This window comes from Wyeomyia smithii, chromosome 1, assembly GCF_029784165.1.
Source record: "Wyeomyia smithii strain HCP4-BCI-WySm-NY-G18 chromosome 1, ASM2978416v1, whole genome shotgun sequence".
Lineage (NCBI taxonomy): Eukaryota > Metazoa > Arthropoda > Insecta > Diptera > Culicidae > Wyeomyia > Wyeomyia smithii.
In genome coordinates, this window is record NC_073694.1 from 174,357,904 (window position 1) to 174,379,061 (window position 21,158).

At 40.1% G+C, this 21,158-nt stretch overlaps 2 protein-coding genes across 7 annotated transcripts in view; both read left to right on the top strand.

The window, feature by feature from the left end:
- The window catches only part of LOC129730047 (sodium/calcium exchanger 1), a 488,453-nt gene that overhangs the window by 371,867 nt on the left and 95,428 nt on the right, over positions 1-21,158 (top strand). The window lies entirely within an intron of this gene.
- LOC129730078 (probable cytochrome P450 6a14) lies at positions 18,228-19,993 on the top strand. The gene is made up of 2 exons (XM_055689108.1): positions 18,228-19,372; positions 19,431-19,993. Exons 1-2 carry the CDS (start codon positions 18,256-18,258, stop codon positions 19,856-19,858), a joined length of 1,545 nt encoding a protein of 514 aa, XP_055545083.1. The 5' UTR covers positions 18,228-18,255; the 3' UTR covers positions 19,859-19,993.

The following is a 21,158-nucleotide window of genomic DNA, read 5'->3' on the forward strand; positions in this document are numbered from 1 at the left end:
TATCTTTTGCACAATTTTACATAAAATTACTGTTACAGAATCACATAACACAATTACAATCAAATACATAAACAGTTTTGTCGGTAGAATAAAATTGTGCTTCTAAACCTTGGGTTGCTGTCTGGAACCTACGGAGTTAGGCGGTTATCTCGGTTATGTTGCAGTGTGTACCGGAAAAAAGAGAACAGGAAGCAAATGCTTCCACGAGATAAAGAAGTAGACAGGGACTCACCTATTTCTGACAATAGACTCCAACTGGCGACGTTTCAGTTTGTTTTTGAACACCTGTACTGATATAGTGTAATCGAATAGCTCGTGAACTTCATTGAATTGTCGACATATAGAAATTATCGGTTCATTTCGTCCGTATTCGGTTCTCCGGAACTCCAATCTCAGCGGCTCTCTCCGGCGTAGGGGAATTAATGGCACATACAAATTTAACTGGTCCAGTATTATAGGAGCGTCAACAACACCTAGTAACAGTTTTGCCGCGAATATTGCTCTGATGGAGTCACGCCTGCTGTAGAGTGTTTCCAATCCAAGAAGCCTGCACCGGATGTCGTATTGCGATATGCTGGCTGCATTGTTCAATGGAAGCATTTTGAGAGCAAACCTCGTGAATTTCTTCTGGACAGCTTCGAACCGGGCGATCCAAAGATCCGTATAAGGACTCCATACTACACATGCAGTCTCGAGTGATGATCGTACAAGTGAATAGTACAGTGATCGTAAACTGTATGGGTCGGTAAAATCTTTCGTAGTCCGCATGATAAATCCCAGATTGCGATTTGCTATTGCAATTACGTTTGAGTAATGGTCGCGAAAGGTGATACCTGTGTCCAGGATGACCCCCAGATCCTTTACTGAATCTACACGCTCAAGTTGAGTGCCACAGATTTGGTAATCCCATATGATTGGTGCAGGTTTACGGGTAAACGATATAATACAACATTTTTGGGCGCTGATAGTCATGCGGTTTCTCAGGCACCAGTCTTGAAAGAGATCGATCATCCGCTGAGTTCCTTGCAGTCTTCAATGTTCCGTATTATTAGATAAATTTTTAAGTCGTCGGCGTACACTAAACTAGCAAGCGGGATATGTCGTTGAAAAATAACGAATAAATAATAATAGACCAAGGTTGCTACCTGATCGTAAACTGTATGGGTCGGTAAAATCTTTCGTAGTCCGCATGATAAATCCCAGATTGCGATTTGCTTTTGCAATTACGTTTGAGTAATGGTCGCGAAAGGTGATACCTGTGTCCAGGATGACCCCCAGATCCTTTACTGAATCTACACGCTCAAGTTGAGTGCCACAGATTTGGTAATCCCATATGATTGGTGCAGGTTTACGGGTAAACGATATAATACAACATTTTTGGGCGCTGATAGTCATGCGGTTTCTCAGGCACCAGTCTTGAAAGAGATCGATCATCCGCTGAAGTTCCTTGCAGTCTTCAATGTTCCGTATTATTAGATAAATTTTTAAGTCGTCGGCGTACACTAAACTAGCAAGCGGGATATGTCGTTGAAAAATAACGAATAAATAATAATAGACCAAGGTTGCTACCTTGGGGAACGCCAGAGCTGTTTGTGAAATAATCGGATTTCACCGCAGCAAGCTTTACGCAAAGGCGGCGGTTAACCAGGTAAGATTCTAGCCAACGCTTGAGAAATGATGGGGCTCCTAGACGGTTTAGTTTTGCAATCAGTATTCGATGGTCAACACGGTCGAAAGCGGCCTTTAAATCAGTATATACTGTGTCTATTTGATCACCTTTTTCAATGTTCTTCAGGCAATATGACGTAAACTGAACAAGATTCGTGTCAATAGAACGCCCGGGAAAGAATCCGTGTTGATCCGGCGATATGTATGATTTGGAAGCAGAAAATATGATGTTTCCAACCAGAATCTCAAGTAGTTTGGAACCTGCGCAAAGCGATGTAATTCCGCGGTAATTAGCCACATTACGTATGTCTCCTTTTTTGTGAACAGGAAACATGAACGACTCTTTCCACAGTGTAGGGAATGTAGATTCTTCTATCGAACGATTGCAGATAACAGTGAGTGGGAAACTGAGCGATTCGGCGCACTTTATTAAAATCAAAGACGGAATGCCATCTGGACCAACAGCACTTGAGGGTTCCATTTTTTTGATTGCCTCAATGATGTCACGTTCAGAGAATCTGAAGTTGCCAATGTCCAGAACATCCCGCGGGACGTCCGCCAAAGCAGTGTCGATCAGCTGAGTGGAAATCGATTCTTGGAGAAAAACATCGGCGAAATGCTTCGCGAATAAGTTGCACATTCCTTCGCTTGTATTGGCTTCATCGTCATTTAGAAAAACTGTAGTTGGTAGACCATAGTCCTTCCGTTTTGTATTCATAAAAGACCAAAAACGCTTTGGGTACTGCTTGAGATTTGATTCCATGCGCCTGGTGTACCTTACATAAAGCAGTTTGTTATACGACCTATATCTGTGGCTAGCAATATTAAATATACGTTTTGTATTGGGAGTTCTCATATTAGTAGTAGAGATGGTCGGGTATGGGAAATTTGTTACCCGTACCCGACCCGTACCCGACTCATCGAGAATTTTCAAACCCGTACCCGACCCGTACCTGAAAGAAAAATACCCGTCCTGGATTTTTATTTTATTTTTTTTTTAAATACCTGATTACCTCGTACATTTTATGCACTGATTGTCGTATGTGGTTTCTCGAGATGATGGCCGGAGTTGGGCTAGACCCGAGTGTTCATGTGAACGAATGTTAATGAACCAGAGCTCCAGGCGATGTATTGGTGCTCGAGCGTAGCATCTGTCACTGAGAACGTCCGCTCGTCTGATGTTGAAAAATTTGATCATTTTTATCACGCAGCAAAATATCTATTCATAACAGTGTACGGATAATTTGGGTTCCGTTAGTCACCTCATATTGAAATTGATCAAGGATTTCAATTATTTATTTTGTATGCATACGTATGATTCATATAAACTGCTGAAAATTTTTATTTTGTTAATTTACCCTACTAGCACAACTCGGAGAATGGTGAGAAATGCATGTCTGGTAGAGTTTAAATTAAGCGACGAGTTTTATGTGCACATCGTAGCAATCAGGAGTTTAAAATTCGGTATAACACAGATATTTCTGTTCATGCGGCAGCCCTGGTCACAGTGCAAATCAAGACCTGGGAGGGAGAAACGAATACTACACTAAAAAATTATTGAAACAAATGACACGCACATTCGTCGTTTTTTGATAGCGTGTAACTATTTTCCTGCTGTAACCCGAGTATGACTCGAACATCACGAATACTAAATGTGCAAATTTGTATGCAAAACACAGATTTTTCGAGTCAGTTTATTCAGATTTTTGAGTTTATTTATATTTACGTAGACTTCAAAGTTACAATAATTTTATAATTTCATACCTCACTATTTTGTGAAACGAAAATCAAGACTCAACCGTGATGAAGTGTATAGTTCAGAACTGTTACCAAACGACAGTTTTTTTGATACCTGAGTAATAATTACGCAGGAGGTCTGCCGAAAAGAGTTTATTTGCAAACATTGCTCACACGTTTAAACAAAAAAAATGCTTTTAAAAAAATCGGCAAACTTTCAAAACTCGTAGCTTACCAAAGGACAGAAATATTATGTTTCAGAAAATATTGTTAATTTCATTGCTTGTGTGGATGTTATTTTTTCATTTTTAATTGTTTATTTATTTCGTCAAGCAAATGTAGACTACATAAATATTTCATTACAGTTATTATTTTTAGTGTTTACAATGTTCTTGTTACGAGCTAAATATTTCTAGTGTATTTCAGACAGTTTTTAATTTGTTTTTTTTTTGACGTTGTTATGCCAATGGTTTTACAATACGAGAAAAAAGTTTTCTCGTTCTAAGATGCCGTGAAGGTGTATTAAAGCTGAGTTGTGATAATAATGCAGATGAGTCTATACGAATTGAAATAATGTCATTGACGAAGAATAGCTTTGCAAATTCGTGGCGTTGTGTTAGTGTATGCAGATTAATGAGCATGCAACGTGCTTCGTACGTTGACAGAGAAAATGCAGTCCATTTCAAGTTGCGAAGCGCATAAAGAAGGAATTGTTTTTGGACTGATCTATATGAGATTACAATATTCTACAATAGGTCTTACATATGTAATATACAATAGTTTGATAGTATACGGGTCTTGAAAGTTGTGGCTGAACCGCTTAGCAAAGCCCAGCATACTATTTGCTTTACTTATGATGAAGTTATAGTATCATAATAAGTATTTTTCGAATAAGTCCACGGTCGAGCAAAATGCAATCATTCTTCTATAGCAGCGGTTCTCAACCTTTTTTCGTCCGCGTACCCCTTAGCGATATTTTTCATTTCGATTGTACCCCCTCGCTTGAAATGCTCTCGCAGAGTGGGATAGAGTAGTGATAGATCATATTGTGGTATTTTTTCTGAAAAAAGTTTTCTCGTTCTAAGATGCCGTAAAGGTGTATTAAAGCTGAGTTGTGATGATAATGCAGATGAGTCTATACGAATTGAAATAATGTCATTGACGAAGAATAGCTTTGCAAATTCGTGGCGTTGTGTAAGTGTATGCAGATTAATGAGCATGCAACGTGCTTCGTACGATGGGTAAAAATACCCGTACCCGACCATCTCTAATTAGTAGGTATATTGTTTCAGTGCCTTTGCTCTACGACGCTTCAAAATTCGTAAGAAATTGTTGGACCATGGTGGTTTCCTCCGGGGAAGCGGAGCCGAAACGTAGTGGTGAAATGACTCATTGAGAACACTGACAAAAAACTCAACAGCACCAGAGCTGCGATTAATCCAAGCAACATGCTGACTATGACGAGAGAGAAAATATCATCGCACTCGTTTCTTTCTCTCATAAACAGCCAGCAACCATCACAGTAAGCGTGAGGTTCCGACAAGTGATTCAATATCTTGTCTCTTTTGTTGCCATTTTCGGCTTCTCATTGTCAATCGTCGTGAATATACAGAGTTCACTCGGAAATATCAGTGCAATGCAAATCAAGGTGATTTTTGGAATATCAAAAATCGTTTCAGTAGCGTGATTATGTCAGTGCTAGCTTGAAGTTTGTTGCTATCAGGATTTTTTAAAATTGATCTGCTTTGCGGTCTGTGACGATCCCAACTCAAGATATGGCAACCAATGAACTAGGTTTATAATTTCAAACCAGTGGTTATAGGTGTCGCTTGATGGGCTGGCACAACAACTCCGAGTATTCGGAACACAACCGGAACAGGTCCGCATTTTTACATTTTTCAATGAGAGGCATGGTAGGATTTTAAGCACTTCTAAGCACTGCTTTGATCATCGTTACCATGTTACTGAAACATATTCCGGTCATATATCCGAAACCAGTCGATTAACTCCGGCCATCCTCTTTGTTAAAAGAAAATATGAATAAAAACTAGGAGAAAAGCAAAACCGTTCCGAACCAAAATTGAACAGTTTCAAAGTTGAACCGTGCCAAAATTTAACAGGATCTGTATATAAATATACATACCCATACATATTTAAAAGTTTTCTGTTTTGCCACCCGCGATTCATTTTTTGCCGCGAACAACACTGTCTTTAGTTTAACATACAAAAAGCACAATATTCAAGAATCAAATTAATAAACTCATGCTGTCAAAAAACAAATAAAAATGCAATATTATTTTTCAGATATGAGATCATTTGAAAAATATTAAAAGCATTTTTTTTATTACAATTGGTGTTATGAAGAAGCATATTCTCTACTGAGAATAAAAATGAATGATCATACAGATTCATAATGTACCAAACTAAAATACGCTCAGTTACAAAACGAAGTAATAGTTGTTTAATGACAATGCTTTTAGTCGGCGTGCAGCCAAACCGAACCAAGCGTCGAAAAACATTTACCGCCGCAATTGCTGTGTACAAGCTGTTACAGAGAATTTTTGTTATAATATCGTTATCAAATGCTCAAACGATTTCGTTACTTCATAATAGATAGATTATTACTTCTCATATCCACTGGGTGTCAATAACTCAATCTGAGAAAACGGCGCTTAGTTCGGTCTGATCGCATGCCGACCATATATCAATATCATACATATCAATTGAAGAAAAATCATTGATTTTATGTTTGCTATCCTCATAACATCATGCTGTCTAAATGAACTTGATATTTCTGCTGGTTCAATCTCAGTACTGCCATACCCGAATGATCGAGAAAGATAGCAAGAAAAAAATGAGAGTGAGAGTTGATGCTAAGAAAATCATTGTAACATCGCAAACTCTTTTGTAATGAACCATGCATCGTAGTTGGCTAATTCTGGTGTTGCATCATTTTGGCGTAATGTCAGTAGTATGATATTAACTTTCCGCAGCTCTAAACAGCACTGTTGACGTTATGAACGTGCCGAAGAGAGCTCCAATCAGTATTGGTTAAGGCATAATTGAGAGCTTCAAAGTTAGCCCTGTTGAAGTCAAAACCCTTTATGACGTCGGCTGCTTCATATCGTAAAGGTTTGTTACATGCTACTGATATGGAAAGAGCAGGGTGACCTGGGTCTAGGTCGATCAAAGGAACGTCTACGGGAAGGACTGTGCACTTTGGGGTGGCGTCGGCATTGATTAACACAAGGTCTAGAATGCGATCACGGCAGTTTTTGATGCAGTTAATTTGGTTCATGTCACGTAGTGTAAAGTGGGGTGACTTTGATCACCGGGGTGACTTTGATCATTGTACCTCTTTTTTGAAAATTTGGTAAAAAAGCGCTCGTAGTGCTTGGGACTTGTCGTAATCTTCACTGATTGCGTGGATATATGTTCGCATTGCTACGATTCATGCATTTCCTGCTATTTGGTGAGTGTTTTTCCTGCTAAAATATTAATTGAAAATAAAGTGTATTTTTGGCGATTTTTGTTGCATACAAACAATCGGTTCAAGCAGATTCAAAACAACAAGGTGCAATACGTAAAGTTTTTTATTTTGTTCCCAGATTAGTTCTTAAGATGAACAAATATTATAACAATACATTTTATTGTTATTTTTGAAAGTTTTTCCTCAAAGGCAATGTTGAGTCCCAATATTCTCCACAGCGTATTACATATTTCTTATTAACAAAAACCCAAGACGTGAAGTAATATGCAAATTTGGCCAATTTCATAAGTCATATTCCTCGTGGATTAGTTTTTGATGATTTTAGACCACCTTCTCTCTCAGTCATTCATATATATTCTAGAAATTTTGTATGAATCTTGTACATTCTCCATTATAAACTGTTCACGTAGAATGTGAATGGCCCCTAAATTGCCTTCCATATTTATAAACTCGTTTACGTTCTTTAAGGCTGTTCAATTTAGTGAAAGTAGCAAAGTGTTACACCAAATTCATCAAAACAATGAAGTGATCAAAGTCACCCCGGAATGATGATTGGTGTAAAATTTTTAGAGCATATGCAAAAACAGCAAAATTGTTGCTAAACTTTTGAAGTAGTGACTGAATCTTCTTCAATGCATGCCAGTACTTATTTTAAAAATATCGAATAATATTGTTTTCAGTATATTCTGAAAATATTTGAGATACAATCAAAAAAGTGACCAAAGTCACCCCAGTTTACGGTACGGAAATATTCGTCAAGAAGGCAGCAGCCGGTTTGTGAAAAACTAGAGCAATTGGTATCAGCATACAAGAATCCTGAAGAAGCGATTGACCAGACAAGGCTAGGCTGATTATAATCTGATTGCAAGGAGTTGTTGATATCTTGTGCAGATCGCAAATGCTTCTCCAATGTTCTAACATCGCTAGAAAAATCCGGGGATAAGTATACTGCACCGATAGCAATCACACTGTCATTCATATAAACATTCACCCAAAGATGCTCAACGGAATTGTCGATAGATATTGTGGGCAAAGCTGCGCTTAGTCGGTTCGTAACAGCTATTATTACGCCACCGCCTCGTTTTTTCTTAGAGGTGTTAGAATTGCGATCATTACGAAACACAGTGAATCGGTTTCCAAACAGCTGTGGCGAGCAGAAGTGGTCGTTTAGCCATGACTCAGTGATGACAATGACGTCATAGTATGACTCGGATGCGGCAAGAAAAAAGTCATCAACTTTGGTTCTCAATCCTCTAGCGTTTTGATAGTACACGGTAAGGTTGTTCTCGTTGGTATGTGTCGAAGTTGAGCGGAAGAGACCTTGGTTTGATGATGAATCGGAGTTTGTAGCATGGAATGGAAACGAACTATCACAATGTGCGGGATCTGAAGGCGCCTCGGCGGGACATATACTATCTGTCACATTACCTGACGGAATGAAAGTTGCTTCCTCGTTGGGTATCAACAGTAAAGCTGTCTCGATGGAATTGGTACCCGCGGGCCACGGTAGTATTGGGTCGACGCGATCAGCAGCATGGAAAAGTGAATCATCATGACATTGTGCAGCGACTGTGAAGGCTTCGGATGGACATATACTATCCTCATTCATACCTGACAAAGTAGGTGTTGACTCTGGAAGGGAAGCCGAATGTTGTCCGGGTACAACGTTCTGTAGATTGAAAACGCTATCAAACAGTGCAGAGTCTGATCCCGCTTCAGCAGGAATAAAACATGTAGAATTACCTGGGCAAACTGGAATGCGCGGTGTCATCAGGAAATTCTCTGGTTGCTAGCTTGTGTAGTCGATACGTTGCTTCGCCAATTTGAGCCGTTTTTTGTTGAGCGGGCAGTTGCGACTCCACGCGGCGTGGTCAATGTGGATTGGTTCTTCATCTTGCTTGCGGAGACGGTTTTGTTCCTTGCAATTAATGCACACTTTAGTTTAGAACGGGCAATCACGAACGTTATGCTCTCCGGAACACTTAGGGCAGCAGAAAACATTTCGACAGGAAGATGATTTATGGCCGAATTGCGAGCATTTGAAGCAGCGCATAGCGTCGACAACTTCGTAGACCTGACATCTTTCCCATTCGACATAGACATACCGTGATTTAATCAATGAGTCAAAAGCCACTGCGTTACATTCTAACACAGTAGTGTACGATTTACCAGACGTGCTGTTTATTTCATTTATTCGTAGCAGCTTCAACTCAGCCAAGTCAGGTAGACGATTTTGTTTTTTTAGCTGATCAACTAAGTTGGTGGGTTTCTCAGAGATGCCAACAACTTTTACTCGAGGTCTCAGTGGTTTCTGAGTGTCGACTTCGTATTTGTCAGAAAGAGATTCACGAGCGACACGCACCATGTCTTTAGCAAGCTCGTTTGAATCGCATCGAACAACCACTTCGCCATTGCACAATGGTCGGAAAATTGAAATTTTCGGCCAAAATTCATTTTTTTGTATTAAATTGTTGGATTTCCACTGCAGATGATTTTGACATATAAGAAAAGTTTTGTACTGACAAGGGGCTGTCTATAAACCACGTAAACTGAGGTAAATGTCTTGTTTTCGAATAAACGTAAATTACTCGTTAGTGAAACGAGATAAACGATTACTGTTTTCAGCAAAGATGCACATATTAGTAAAACGCTTCTTATAGCTTTGAGAGTTAGTTCGAGATTTGTCCGCATAGATGGCGCACGAATCTAACTTTTGATAGGAACATCCAAGAGATATGGTTTCTTCAGCAAAGTTGTAAAGCTATTCAATTCAAACAAAACTACTGAAGACGAAACGATTTAGCAAATCCCGATTTTAGAGCCACCAAATGTTGATACAGTTATCTATGGTTTTGGTTTGTAAAAACTGTTTATAACATTATAACATTCATAACATTTTCTGTTCTACACAGTAAAAAAAATTTACATTGCTTTAAATGCACATAAAAGAAAAATTGGAAACCATGTAATATTCTGTGTGGCATTATATTCACATGCAAAGTAAATGAATATATTGTGAATTTGCATGCATATTTATATTCGAAGCTTTAAGTTTATATCGATTAACGTACAAATTTACATGGCCGGAAACGATTCTGTATTGTGCATTATTTACGGTGTGAAATTGTATATGTTTTGCACCTTATGTGCTAGAAATCGTTATGTGCTTCATTTGTATTAGTTGTAAATTTCATTTTTTGGTGCTGTGTAGGTTGTATGAACAAACTCACTAAATCGATCTTATTAACTTCCTCGTAAGACATTGCTCGCTGATTCGTAAAACACTTGAATAAAACTTCAGAACTGTAAAGCACACATGAAACTTTGTTTCCTCCACATACACAAGCAATCAGACCGACTAAAAGGGAAGAAGTAGAATCAGTCAGCCATAAAAGACATATGAGCCGCATGATTCAAGAGCATAACAATATGTGTGAGATTGCGGGTTTACGCGTGGGAGTAGTTGTGAGATTGACGGTTAACTCAATGGAATTTTGTGTATGAAAAACCTGACTGCAATGTTGGAAAGTTCGATCATGAGAACCTCCATTTGTTTATGCTGTATGCCGACATATCCGGTACACAGCTTCTACTTCGGCTATAACTCACGAGTAAATGCCCAAATGCAAGCTCGAACCATTTGTTTAACTCTGGAAGTGATATTTGTGATTGGTGAGAGAAGTTTGCGTGTGGTGTTTCATGGCCGTGTTTTCATAAAAAAAACACTGGGAATCATTTTTGGGATAATAATTCATTTTTTTATTCGGTTTAGTATGATTTCACATGAATAATCGCTAAGTCTCTTAGCGATGTTGTAATGGGTCAACAAAATAAATTTCAGAAAAAAACTTTGGGTTGATAAAAAAAACATCGTTTGAAAATAACAAAGATACACGCGAAAATCAATTTATTGCTAATATTAACCATATTTTTTTTCAAACAAAATGAAAATATATTTTTTACTTAAGTGTGTACAACTGAATAATAAAACTCTAAAAAATTACATAAAAAATTAAAAATTTTAAATTATCTTTTTCTACAAAAACGCAAATTTTCCGCAAACTTTTAACACATATTCTTGAAGGGCACAAGTAGGGCTCTCAGACACACTATCAGGTGCTGTGCTTACACGTGCTTACATTTAATGTTTTTGATGGTCAAAATTAGGAAAGTTACGCATATTTTCAATGTGGCCTGCGACTGACTCTGTAGGGTTGAAATCCATTGTCCATACTGTTTTACGAAACTAATTTAATAAGCTTTCAATCATATGTGAACATACCATGATAGCTTTAGTAGGTTTTTATACATTCCAAAATATTCAGGAAAACTATTTTTCTCCGATTCTGAAATAGGTAACTTTGAAGGCATTTTTCAACATGAACCGTTTTTTGTATCAAGATTTCATTCAAAAATTATGAACGATCCTGCTAAAGACTCAGTGGCATCGGTTTCAGCTGACGCAGATTTGGCTTGTTGGGCAGGAACTTTTCGAATATTTTGGACTGTTGATTGTACATTCTTCCCAGCAACATCAGCATGAGACCACACCGTGACCGAGGCGCAATTTTTAACATCATCAATAGACTTTTTCACAGTTGAAAGCAGACGATTTTCGAATGCATCGAGCTGTTCTTTTAGAACCAGATTTAATTTTGATTCACTGGCTGTCACACAGCCTTCTAATTTTTCCACTTTCAGGAGCAAATCTGTGCATTTCAGCAGTATGTCATTAAGGCAGGTCAAATTCTGTCTGCACTCAAAGCAAAAGTATTTCAGCGCAACATTTGTTTTCATAGCAGAAACAGCAGAGACTGACGAATCACAGCATTTCGAGTGGTAAATTTGCTCGCAGCCGCCGAAACAAAAGATACGGTCAGCCTCATTAATAATCAGATCAGAGCACACATTGCACTGTACAGCAGTCAGTGTAGGGACAAAACCGTCAGTTGCGGCTGCCCGAAAGCGGGCTTTAGAGAACAATACCTTCTCCAAATAGATCAGTCTTTTGAAACCAAAAGACAATAGAATGCGCACGCACAGGTGTGTGTGTCGTATATCTCAGGAAAATGCAAACTATGTTGATTCGATTCCGTTGTAAACCAACATACCATACAAGGGTTGCTGGGGCCACGTACAAATGTGTGTCAAATGCAAGCTTGGAAACGGGCAACACTTTCATTTGATTCGTTTCATCTGGTGCGTCGCAGTCAGGGCCAGATTTACGATTTTTCTGGCTCGGGACCTGGAGCCCGAGTTCAGTTTAGGGACTCAAAATAAAACAAAACCGTTTTTTAATCGTAAGTGCGGATTTACAAGGCTTGTAAAACCTCTGTTTTAGTTTATTTCTCGCTGAAAGCCTGATCAATTATATAAACAACACTCAATTCCTTCAATACATCGTTTTTGCAACATAAAAACACCAAATTTTGAGCAGATTCATTGTCGATTAGGGCCGTTTTCCAGTTGTGTTCCAAATCTTTAAACTTAAAAAAACGCAATGCAACAGAAAAAAAAATTTATTGTGGAGCCCCCCCTCATAAATCCAACTCTGGTCACAGTATAGGCTTCCGCTCGTAAATGCAGAACAACCGTCGGCTATCGCATATAGAACAAATGGTAATTTAACATTCGCACATCGTAAAAATGCACACTTTCATTCGTTTGGCGATGTTATTTCGTTTTATTCTTGTCTACTTCATCTACGTATCGTACCATGTGTGCCGAAGTAAACACTGCTCACTCTATCAGTCGTTATTATAATTAGTATTTTCGTTGTGAATATTCATTTATTTTCGTGAATATTATTTGATTATGATCTTTACGTTATTTGTGGTCTTAGCGTGCTCTAATTTAAATTTTGGACTTTCGTTTCACTGAAATATCGGCGTGTCATTGTTGCCAGTTGACCCTTCCCATCCGCCACAGGTGTGCCTCAGGGCTGCTCTCAACCTCAAAAAGCAAAGCAAAGCCTTGGTGCTACATTCCGATTCGGAACTTGACCTTCTGTTTACTATACACAGACTTCGCAGCCAACTGTTAAGTGTACAGGACAATTGCGGGGCTAGCGCTACGATCCTACTGACACTAACAGTCTCTCCCGAGTCAAGACTCGAACCTACGACGACTGGCTTGTTAGGCCAGCATCGCACCTCGAGACCAGCTGGGGAGGCTCTCAACCTCACATACCTCAAAATACGAATGATAAAACAAGACAGCTTTACTATAAGAATATTGACTACGCTTCTCAGACTCAGACAGCTAAACGTGGTCGTAACGCAGTACAGAGAGCTTTACGCTGCCATAGAACGAATAGCACTAAGGATGATTTCAAGCGTATAGTATTCTGTATAAATCTCACGTACTCAAATGTTTTGCTGCGTCAGCCTTGTAATATCTGGGGTTTTGTTGACAGTAAAAGAAAAAGCTCGAGCATCCCTTTCAACGTGTTTCTAGATGATAAGGAACCTTAATCCCTCGATGAACCCTCTGAAATATTTGCGAAACACTTCGCGTCAGTCTTTGAACAGTGAACGTCTTCAAGGCTGGGAACAAGCGGGACATAAGAAACTAGCGTTCCTCGGCACTGTCCAAGCTATTCGAGATCATCCTGAGTGAAGCCATCTGAAATCGCTCCCAAAACTACATTTCAACTGACCAGTATGGATTTATTACCGGGTGTTCGGTAATTACTAACCTCCCCAATTTTACTAGTACATGCATCAACGCACGCACTAGAGGAGAAAGCGCAAATCGAAGTAATATATACGGGCCTGAAAGCAGCATTCGATAAGATCGTAGTTTACTCGATCGAGAATTGCCACCGTCTACAACAGGCTTAATTCTTTCATTGACTGGTGCCGTCAGAATGAACTTATTATTAGTGTTCCAAAGTGTGTGGTGATGACGTTCCACCGCTTCATGAACCCAACTCTACTGTATTGACAATGTGACTTCTCGCAGAGTTGATCGTGTGACAGATCTTGGTGGACTGCAATCTCTGCTACTCTTCGGTTGCATCAAAAGCAAAGCGTCAACTGGGACTCATCTCCAAGATAACTGTAACTCTAAAAACGCTGTATTTCTCGTTAGTGAGACCTATCCTCGGAAAATGCATCCATCGCCTGGTCTCCCTATAATGTAGTTTGGAAACATAAAATTGAGTGTGTTCAAAAAATGGTGAGAATTGCTCCAAGTAACTCACCGTGGCGTGAGCCATTTAGTTTACCACCCTATCCACAGCAATGCATGCTGTTGACCCCAAACACGCTGGAAGATAGAAAGAAACTGCTTACTTACCTTACCAATCAGACGAGAGCCGTGGTGGCTCATGCTGTATCAAGAATTTGTCGGGTTTTGTACAGCGTTAACTTTGTGCGTCGTTGCACTCGACACGATCGAAGTGAAACGTAGGCACGATTTCGAGCGTGGATGCGTCTCCGAATCTCTTTTCTGGTGTTATTGCCGGTGGTCACCAGTGTCCTCAAACACACGAACTCGTCAACCACCTCAAGCTCATCGCCGTCTACAGAGACCTGAGTTGGGAGGCTAATGTTGTTCTCCTTGGAGCCTCTCGCTAGCATGTATCTCGTTTTCGACGCATTTATTCGCAGTCCAATTCGTCCGACTTCAGCTTTCAGTCAAGCGTAAGTTTCCTCCGCCTTCCTAGAGTTTCCTAGAGCCTTCTTCGAAAGGGGTCGAGAGTATCCCCGAAACACACACGTAGCACATCACTTGCGCCATGGTGGCCTTGATCAGTCGAGTCAGTTTATCCGGAAATCCGTTGTCGTGCATGATCTCGATCGACTGTATCATAGGCCGCCGTGAGATCGATGAAGATGTGATGTTTAGGCACGTTGTACTCGCGACATTTCTATAAAATCTGTCGGATCGAGGAGCCTGCTTGGTACTGGCCCACGAACCTCCTGGTTAAAGGTGGTAGACGACGGAACAGGGAATGTGAGAGTATTTTGTAGGCGGCATTGATTAGCGAGACACCGCGATAGGTGCAGCACTCCTGCCTGTAGCCCTTCTCGTGGATGGGACAGAAGAGTCCATCCATCCACTTGTGTAGCAGGTTTTCCTACTCCTAAATCCTGGAAATGGTCAATTGCAGCGTTCTAGCCAGCGTCTATCTCCCATGTTTCAAGAGCTCGCTTGGCAGTCTGTATTCGCCTGCGGTTTTATTACAACCTGTCGCTGACCGCCTGCCACTTGATCACACGACTCTGCATTCTGCCCAGCACTATAAGGCCGGTACCCAGCTCATTGGTTGTACCGCCGCTCTGGTAGTACTGTTTGCTGCGGCCTCAGCACCCTCCTCACTTTCTCTCCTTTTCGGCAGAGCTTCTGGAGCGCAACGATGTCGAAGTGGCGGGGTGCTAGCTGATCCAGCAGAATCCGGTCGCCACCCAGGCCGTTGAGAGATACAGTTCCATGTACCAAGCTTCCAATCGTTGTCTTTATTTCGGCGCCTAGGTCGTAGCCAATTGCTCCAGTCCGTATTCAATTCTTGATTGTTTGTAGTATTTTGTTTCGGCATGCTGCCTTACTAGGGCTGCGGATGTCTAGTCTCGCGACGGGGCTGCCGACTTGGATGTAGCTGGCGAGACACCGCATTTCTTGACTCAGCCGACCGCTCCGTATCGGACGCTGTTTGAGCCGCTCCTAACATGGAGGACAGACGCAGCTCCCCCTTCCCTTGGCTGCTCGTATCCCAGTCGGCACCACGTGGAGGCAGGGATAGGAGTTGCCTACCTTTGGACCACACTGGGGTCGATTTTATGCCGACTAGTACGGGTGTACTGCTCATATGTCCGACTAATAATAAGAAGGGACACAGACTCCACTATAGCAACTATCGAGGCTTAACCCCTCTCAATTATAAAATTGCAGACGCATTATCTGTTTGAAAACTTCGTAGCGGCGTACGATTCAGTGAAACGCAACGAGTTGTGGCAGATTTTGTTAGATCGTGGTTTCCCTACATAACTATCTATGCTGATAAGTGCGACTCTTGACTTTTCCACATCATTTTCACACCATCTTCTAGCAACACATTGCTAGAAGACACTTGAAGAGCTGCGACGTTGTCACTGATCTTGGTGTTATATTGGACACTATACTTACATTTAGACAGCACTATACCTTGATTATCAATGAAGTCAACCGAAAACTCGGCTAAGTTATGAGAATTTGCAAGGAATTTGATGATCCTGGTACCTCTAGAACCCATTCTTGCTCACTGATACGTTCCATACTGGAGTCTACCTTCACGGAATGGGTAGCTAGCTTCGATCCCGCAGTCTACAGATCCTCACGAAATTTGCACTTTACATGACACTGATCCTCCCGGTGGCGCTCACCGGACATGAATCGTTCACGTGGAAGGAGGTCGATCAATGAGTGCTTGGAGTCGTTAGCGTAGAATCCTACTGTCAATGGCTAGCTAGAAAATGGACTGTGGCGCTAGCGCATGGATAACGAACTGTGCAAAGCTTACAAACTCGCTGATATTGTTAAGCTGATGAGATATGGCAGATCAGCGACTGTCAAACATCATATTCAATCGTGACCCGGATTGAGGCCGACAATTTCAAGGCAGACCAAACATGCGTTGAATGTGTACTGCCATCGAGGTTTGTTTGTTTGTATTCTGGATTTGGACACACGTGTCAGTAGTTGAGTCAAAAAAAAATTGAAAATTTGCATTAGTAGTTTTAAGGCATCTAAATATTACAAAAGTTCACATCGATGGACAACGTAATTCTAATTCCCTAACAAAAAAAGGCTCCTAAAAATATTCAAGCAGTTAAAATTTTTTTTGGCAATACTGATATAAGGCTTCTAGTTATAAAAACGATCACTAAAACATTGCCGAGAGTTGTGAAAACTGTGTAACCACCGGATAGCGACTTGCAAATTTCACAGTGCAAAACAATACTGTGGTGCTGAACACTCGCACAGACGGCGACTTTCGTGTTCGGCAATAATGCACGAATAGTGCGAAATACAAATCGTAGAAAATAACATACATAACATGCGTTATTATTTTCATTTTGACAACGCAGTAAGTGGACCAATTGTTGACCAAACAACAATTAAATAAACCGTTATTTGAGGGCTTTCATATTATTAAGTTTGAATTCATATTTGAGTTTACTCTTTCGCGTTTGAGGTTCTAATGCGAACATTGGCTTAACGTAGTTCTACGTGAATCATGCGGTCGTATCGCATATACAACCCTTGTATTTTTTTCTGAATCAAATATTCTTATCATGCCTATTAGTTAAACAAAAGGTGAAAAATATGAAGACCTCAATAACCTCATAACGTTAGAAGCAATCAAATGTCATTGACAACTGTAAACATCAAAAATAAACATTTCAGGAGTTAGAACTGAAAGAAATATGACATGTAAATTAATGTTTTCTACAAAAACAGAATAATCCCCAAGAGAAAATTAGAAAGAGAGAATTGATAGAGTTAGTATTGAGTTAATTAATAAAATATAAGGAGGAACAGTTTACAATAAAAATGAGCAATTCTCGCTGAAACTAGGCCACTAGGTGCACAAGGTCTTTCAAATTTGATATAAATGCACATAGTTATTAGAAATAGAGAAAAAATGATAGCGCCATTTTTGTTTGATCGAATTTGTTTACCCCTTGGTCACCAAGGGGCGGAACAGTTTTCAGAAAAGTTGATATTTTAGCAATTCTTGATGAAATTCGTTATGTAAAGTACTACAAGTAGCACTTTTCTGTAAAGAGGAATGATGGGGCTTTCATTTGAAGTGATTAGAATTCAGGCCGCCATCTTGAATTTGGCCGCCATCTTGGATTATAACAGAAAAATGCAATTTTGACCATGTTCGCAACTACCGATTTTCGATCTGAGACTAGCATTGGAAAACTGAGAAAAAATGCTATAATATGCAAGAAAAAGTTAGGTGAGCATCAGTGTTAACCCATCAATTGAAGCTATTTTCCAAGCTGAGTTTCAAAAGATGCCAAAATTTTGTGACTTTCACTTCCTCATTTTATTGCAATCCTAACACACGTAAACATTTTGTGGGTGTGTTAGCCTATTCTACTACCTCCGCAAATAAATTCACGTCCATAAAACTCTAATCAGCAAGCTTTGCCCATTTAAGCCTATCACTGTTTTCGCCCAGGGCTTAGATAACTCACACGCTATCTGGTATTGCTAGTGCTGGTGATGATGACCATGATAAAAGAATTCATCATCATCATTAATCACGATGACGCGGCAGCACGGCCCGGCTGTTGTTCCCTTTCATAACAACGCCGTTCTCCAGTACGCACCGAAGCGTTGAAGTGTACACTCGAAATCACGTGATGCTGTTGCTACATATTTTGCTGGTGGGGTTTTTTGGGCTGGCCATTGCCCTATATCGGTACATACGTAATCGGCATCGGTTTTTCGCTGATCGCGACTTTCCCTGTGCTCCGAATCCGGATTTCCTCTTCGGACATGTCAAGGGAATGTTTACCAGCAGGCACGCCTGTTACATCAACCAGGAGCTGTATCAGAGTTTCAAAGGAAAAGGTGAACGTTTCGGAGGGTTTAGTTTCTTCACAATTAACTCGGTGATGGTGGTGGAACCGGAACTGATCAAGTCTATTCTGGTGAAAGATTTTAACGTCTTTCACGATCGAGGCATTTACTGCAACCCGAAAGCGGATCCCCTGTCCGGGCATCTGTTTCTGCTGGAAGGACCTCAGTGGAGGTCACTGCGACAGAAACTAAGCCCAACCTTCACGTCTGGACGAATGAAGGGCATGTTTGGTACAATCTTAGGTGTGGCGGACGAATTTAATCGATTCCTGCAGGACAGCTACAAACAGCAGCCGGAGATGGAGATGAAGGAAATTTTGGCTCGATTTACAACCGATGTGATCGGTAGCTGTGCCTTTGGATTGGACTGTAACACGTTAAAGAATCCAAACTCGGACTTTCTTAAACATGGCAAAAGAGTGTTCGAGCAGAGCGTTTTAGATGTGGCAAAGTTTGTATTTTGTTCAGTGTTCAAGAGTGCAGCGCTTGCGGTAGGACTTAAGCTGACACCCGATTCGGTTGAGAAGTTTTTTATTGGTTTGACACGAGATACGGTCGAGTACCGTGAGAAAAATAACATTAAAAGAAACGATTTCATGAATCTGCTGTTGCAAATAAAGAATCAGGGCTACTTGGAGGATAAAGCGGGGGAAACGACCTCACCGGATTCTGCTGGTATGACGATAGAAGAGTTGGCGGCTCAGTGTTTCGTATTCTTCGTTGCTGGCTTTGAAACTTCATCAACGACTATGAATTTCTGTTTGTACGAGTTAGCCAAGAATCCGGATATTCAAGAACGATTGAGGAGCGAAATCGAAACCGCAATCGCGGAGAACAATGGTGAAATTACGTATGACTTGTTGATGGGTATCAAATATCTCGACAACGTTGTGAACGGTAGATTTCCACCGAGTAAGGTTCAATCAACAAATGCACTAATTGTTATTCTTTTTAGAAACTCTGCGAAAATATCCCCCAGTGGAGAGCTTGAACCGAATTCCGCTGGTAGACTATAAAATTCCCGACAGCGAGCATGTCATTCCCAAGCAAACAATGGTGGTAATTCCGGTATACGCGATGCATCACGATCCGGACATTTACCCCGAGCCAGAGCGTTTCGATCCGGATCGGTTTCTTCCGGAGCAGGTGCAATCACGCCATCCGTACACGTTCATACCGTTCGGCGAGGGACCCCGTATTTGCGTTGGGCTCCGTTTCGGGGTAATGCAAACCAAAATCGGCCTGATGACGCTGCTGAGACACTACAAGGTTTCACCGTCGTCCCGAACGCCCGATAAGTTGTTGTTCGATGCTAAGATGTTTGTGCTCTCGCCACTCGGGGGAAATTATCTTCGGATCGAAAAAATTTCAGCTGAACAATAGGAGAAGTAAGGCAGTGCATAAATTAAATTTATCCAGTACTTCACGTTTATAAAATAGAGTTTTTTTTAACAATTCATAGTTCTATGTTTTGAAATTTGATTTTGCGTGTGTCACGAAGTAATTTTTTTCTACCTAACAGCGATAAAGAATTTTCCAACTAACCTAACAGTGTGGAAAAAATAATAGTATTTTAATGCAAAAATCTGCCGAAGAAAACCACTGCCCAAGACCTTCGATACTCTATCTCTTTCAAATTTATGTTATTAAAATTCACTCTATTGTCTTATTTTAACCCCTTAATGCCGTAATTAATTTTAATATGGACTTCGTAAAAATCACTATGAAGCTTTATAAACATTTATTAGAGCTTTTTAGAGGTTCAACTGAAGACCGTCTAAAGGCGGCACTGGGCAGATTGGGCAGAGGGATAAATGCAAAGTTTCCCAATCCAGTCCATTCTTGTTTGAATTTTTAATTTTATTCCAAGTGTGTCCTAATGAGGTTATATTTTTATAAATTTCGCAACGCTTATAAGATGGAAGTGGGATACTCTTGAGCGTTACAAATTGTTACATAATCCTCACGTTACGAAAAATCACAAGAAAAGCTATTACTCTACTCCACAAAGCAATCTCTCCAACTGTTTAATGTAATTTTTATTTTATGGGGGGGGGGGGGGTGGATCAAACTTTTTTTTTCTTTGCGTTTTGTAATTTATAGATGTTGTCTAATGTATCTCGTCTTGATATTATTATTTTGCTTGAAAACTAATTTCGTCTATACTACAGTGATTTTTCATGCTTCAACTTTATTATTTTATTTTCATTTCTCTTATTTTCATACCTCACGATCACACTCTGTCACGTTCGTCATGTGTAGTTATTTCGAAATATTTTTTTTTTTTTCATAATTCACGCTTTGCTCAGCTTTATACTGTTCTGTTTCGGGTTGTCACTTTGAAAATTTAGTTCCAACTATCGTTAATTTTATTACATATGGGACTTTCCATCTCAAATGTGCAAAATAGTACAAAAGTGTCAACGATCTCATGTCATGTAATGGGTCATTATGTAAGGTCTCCTTGTAAAAATCCCAACCTTGATGCTGATTGGTTTACCAGTTTGCGTTACGTCATGAATCAATTGAAGAAAATCCATTAATTATGTAAGATAAAAATTACTCGTTTTCTCCGAAACTTTCCGTATGGGTTTGCAACGCTAGGCCGCAAAAAATAATAAAACCTTGAAATACATGTATGTATTCTATACCATCTTGAAAACAACAAATTACACTGACATAC

Coding starts and splice junctions, on each gene's coding strand:
- LOC129730078 (XM_055689108.1), top strand. CDS start 18,256: ATGCTGTTGCTACATATTTTGCTGGTGGGGTTTTTTGGGCTGGCCATT. Junction 19,373..19,430: donor TCTCGACAACGTTGTGAACG/GTAGATTTCCAC, acceptor TATTCTTTTTAG/AAACTCTGCGAAAATATCCC.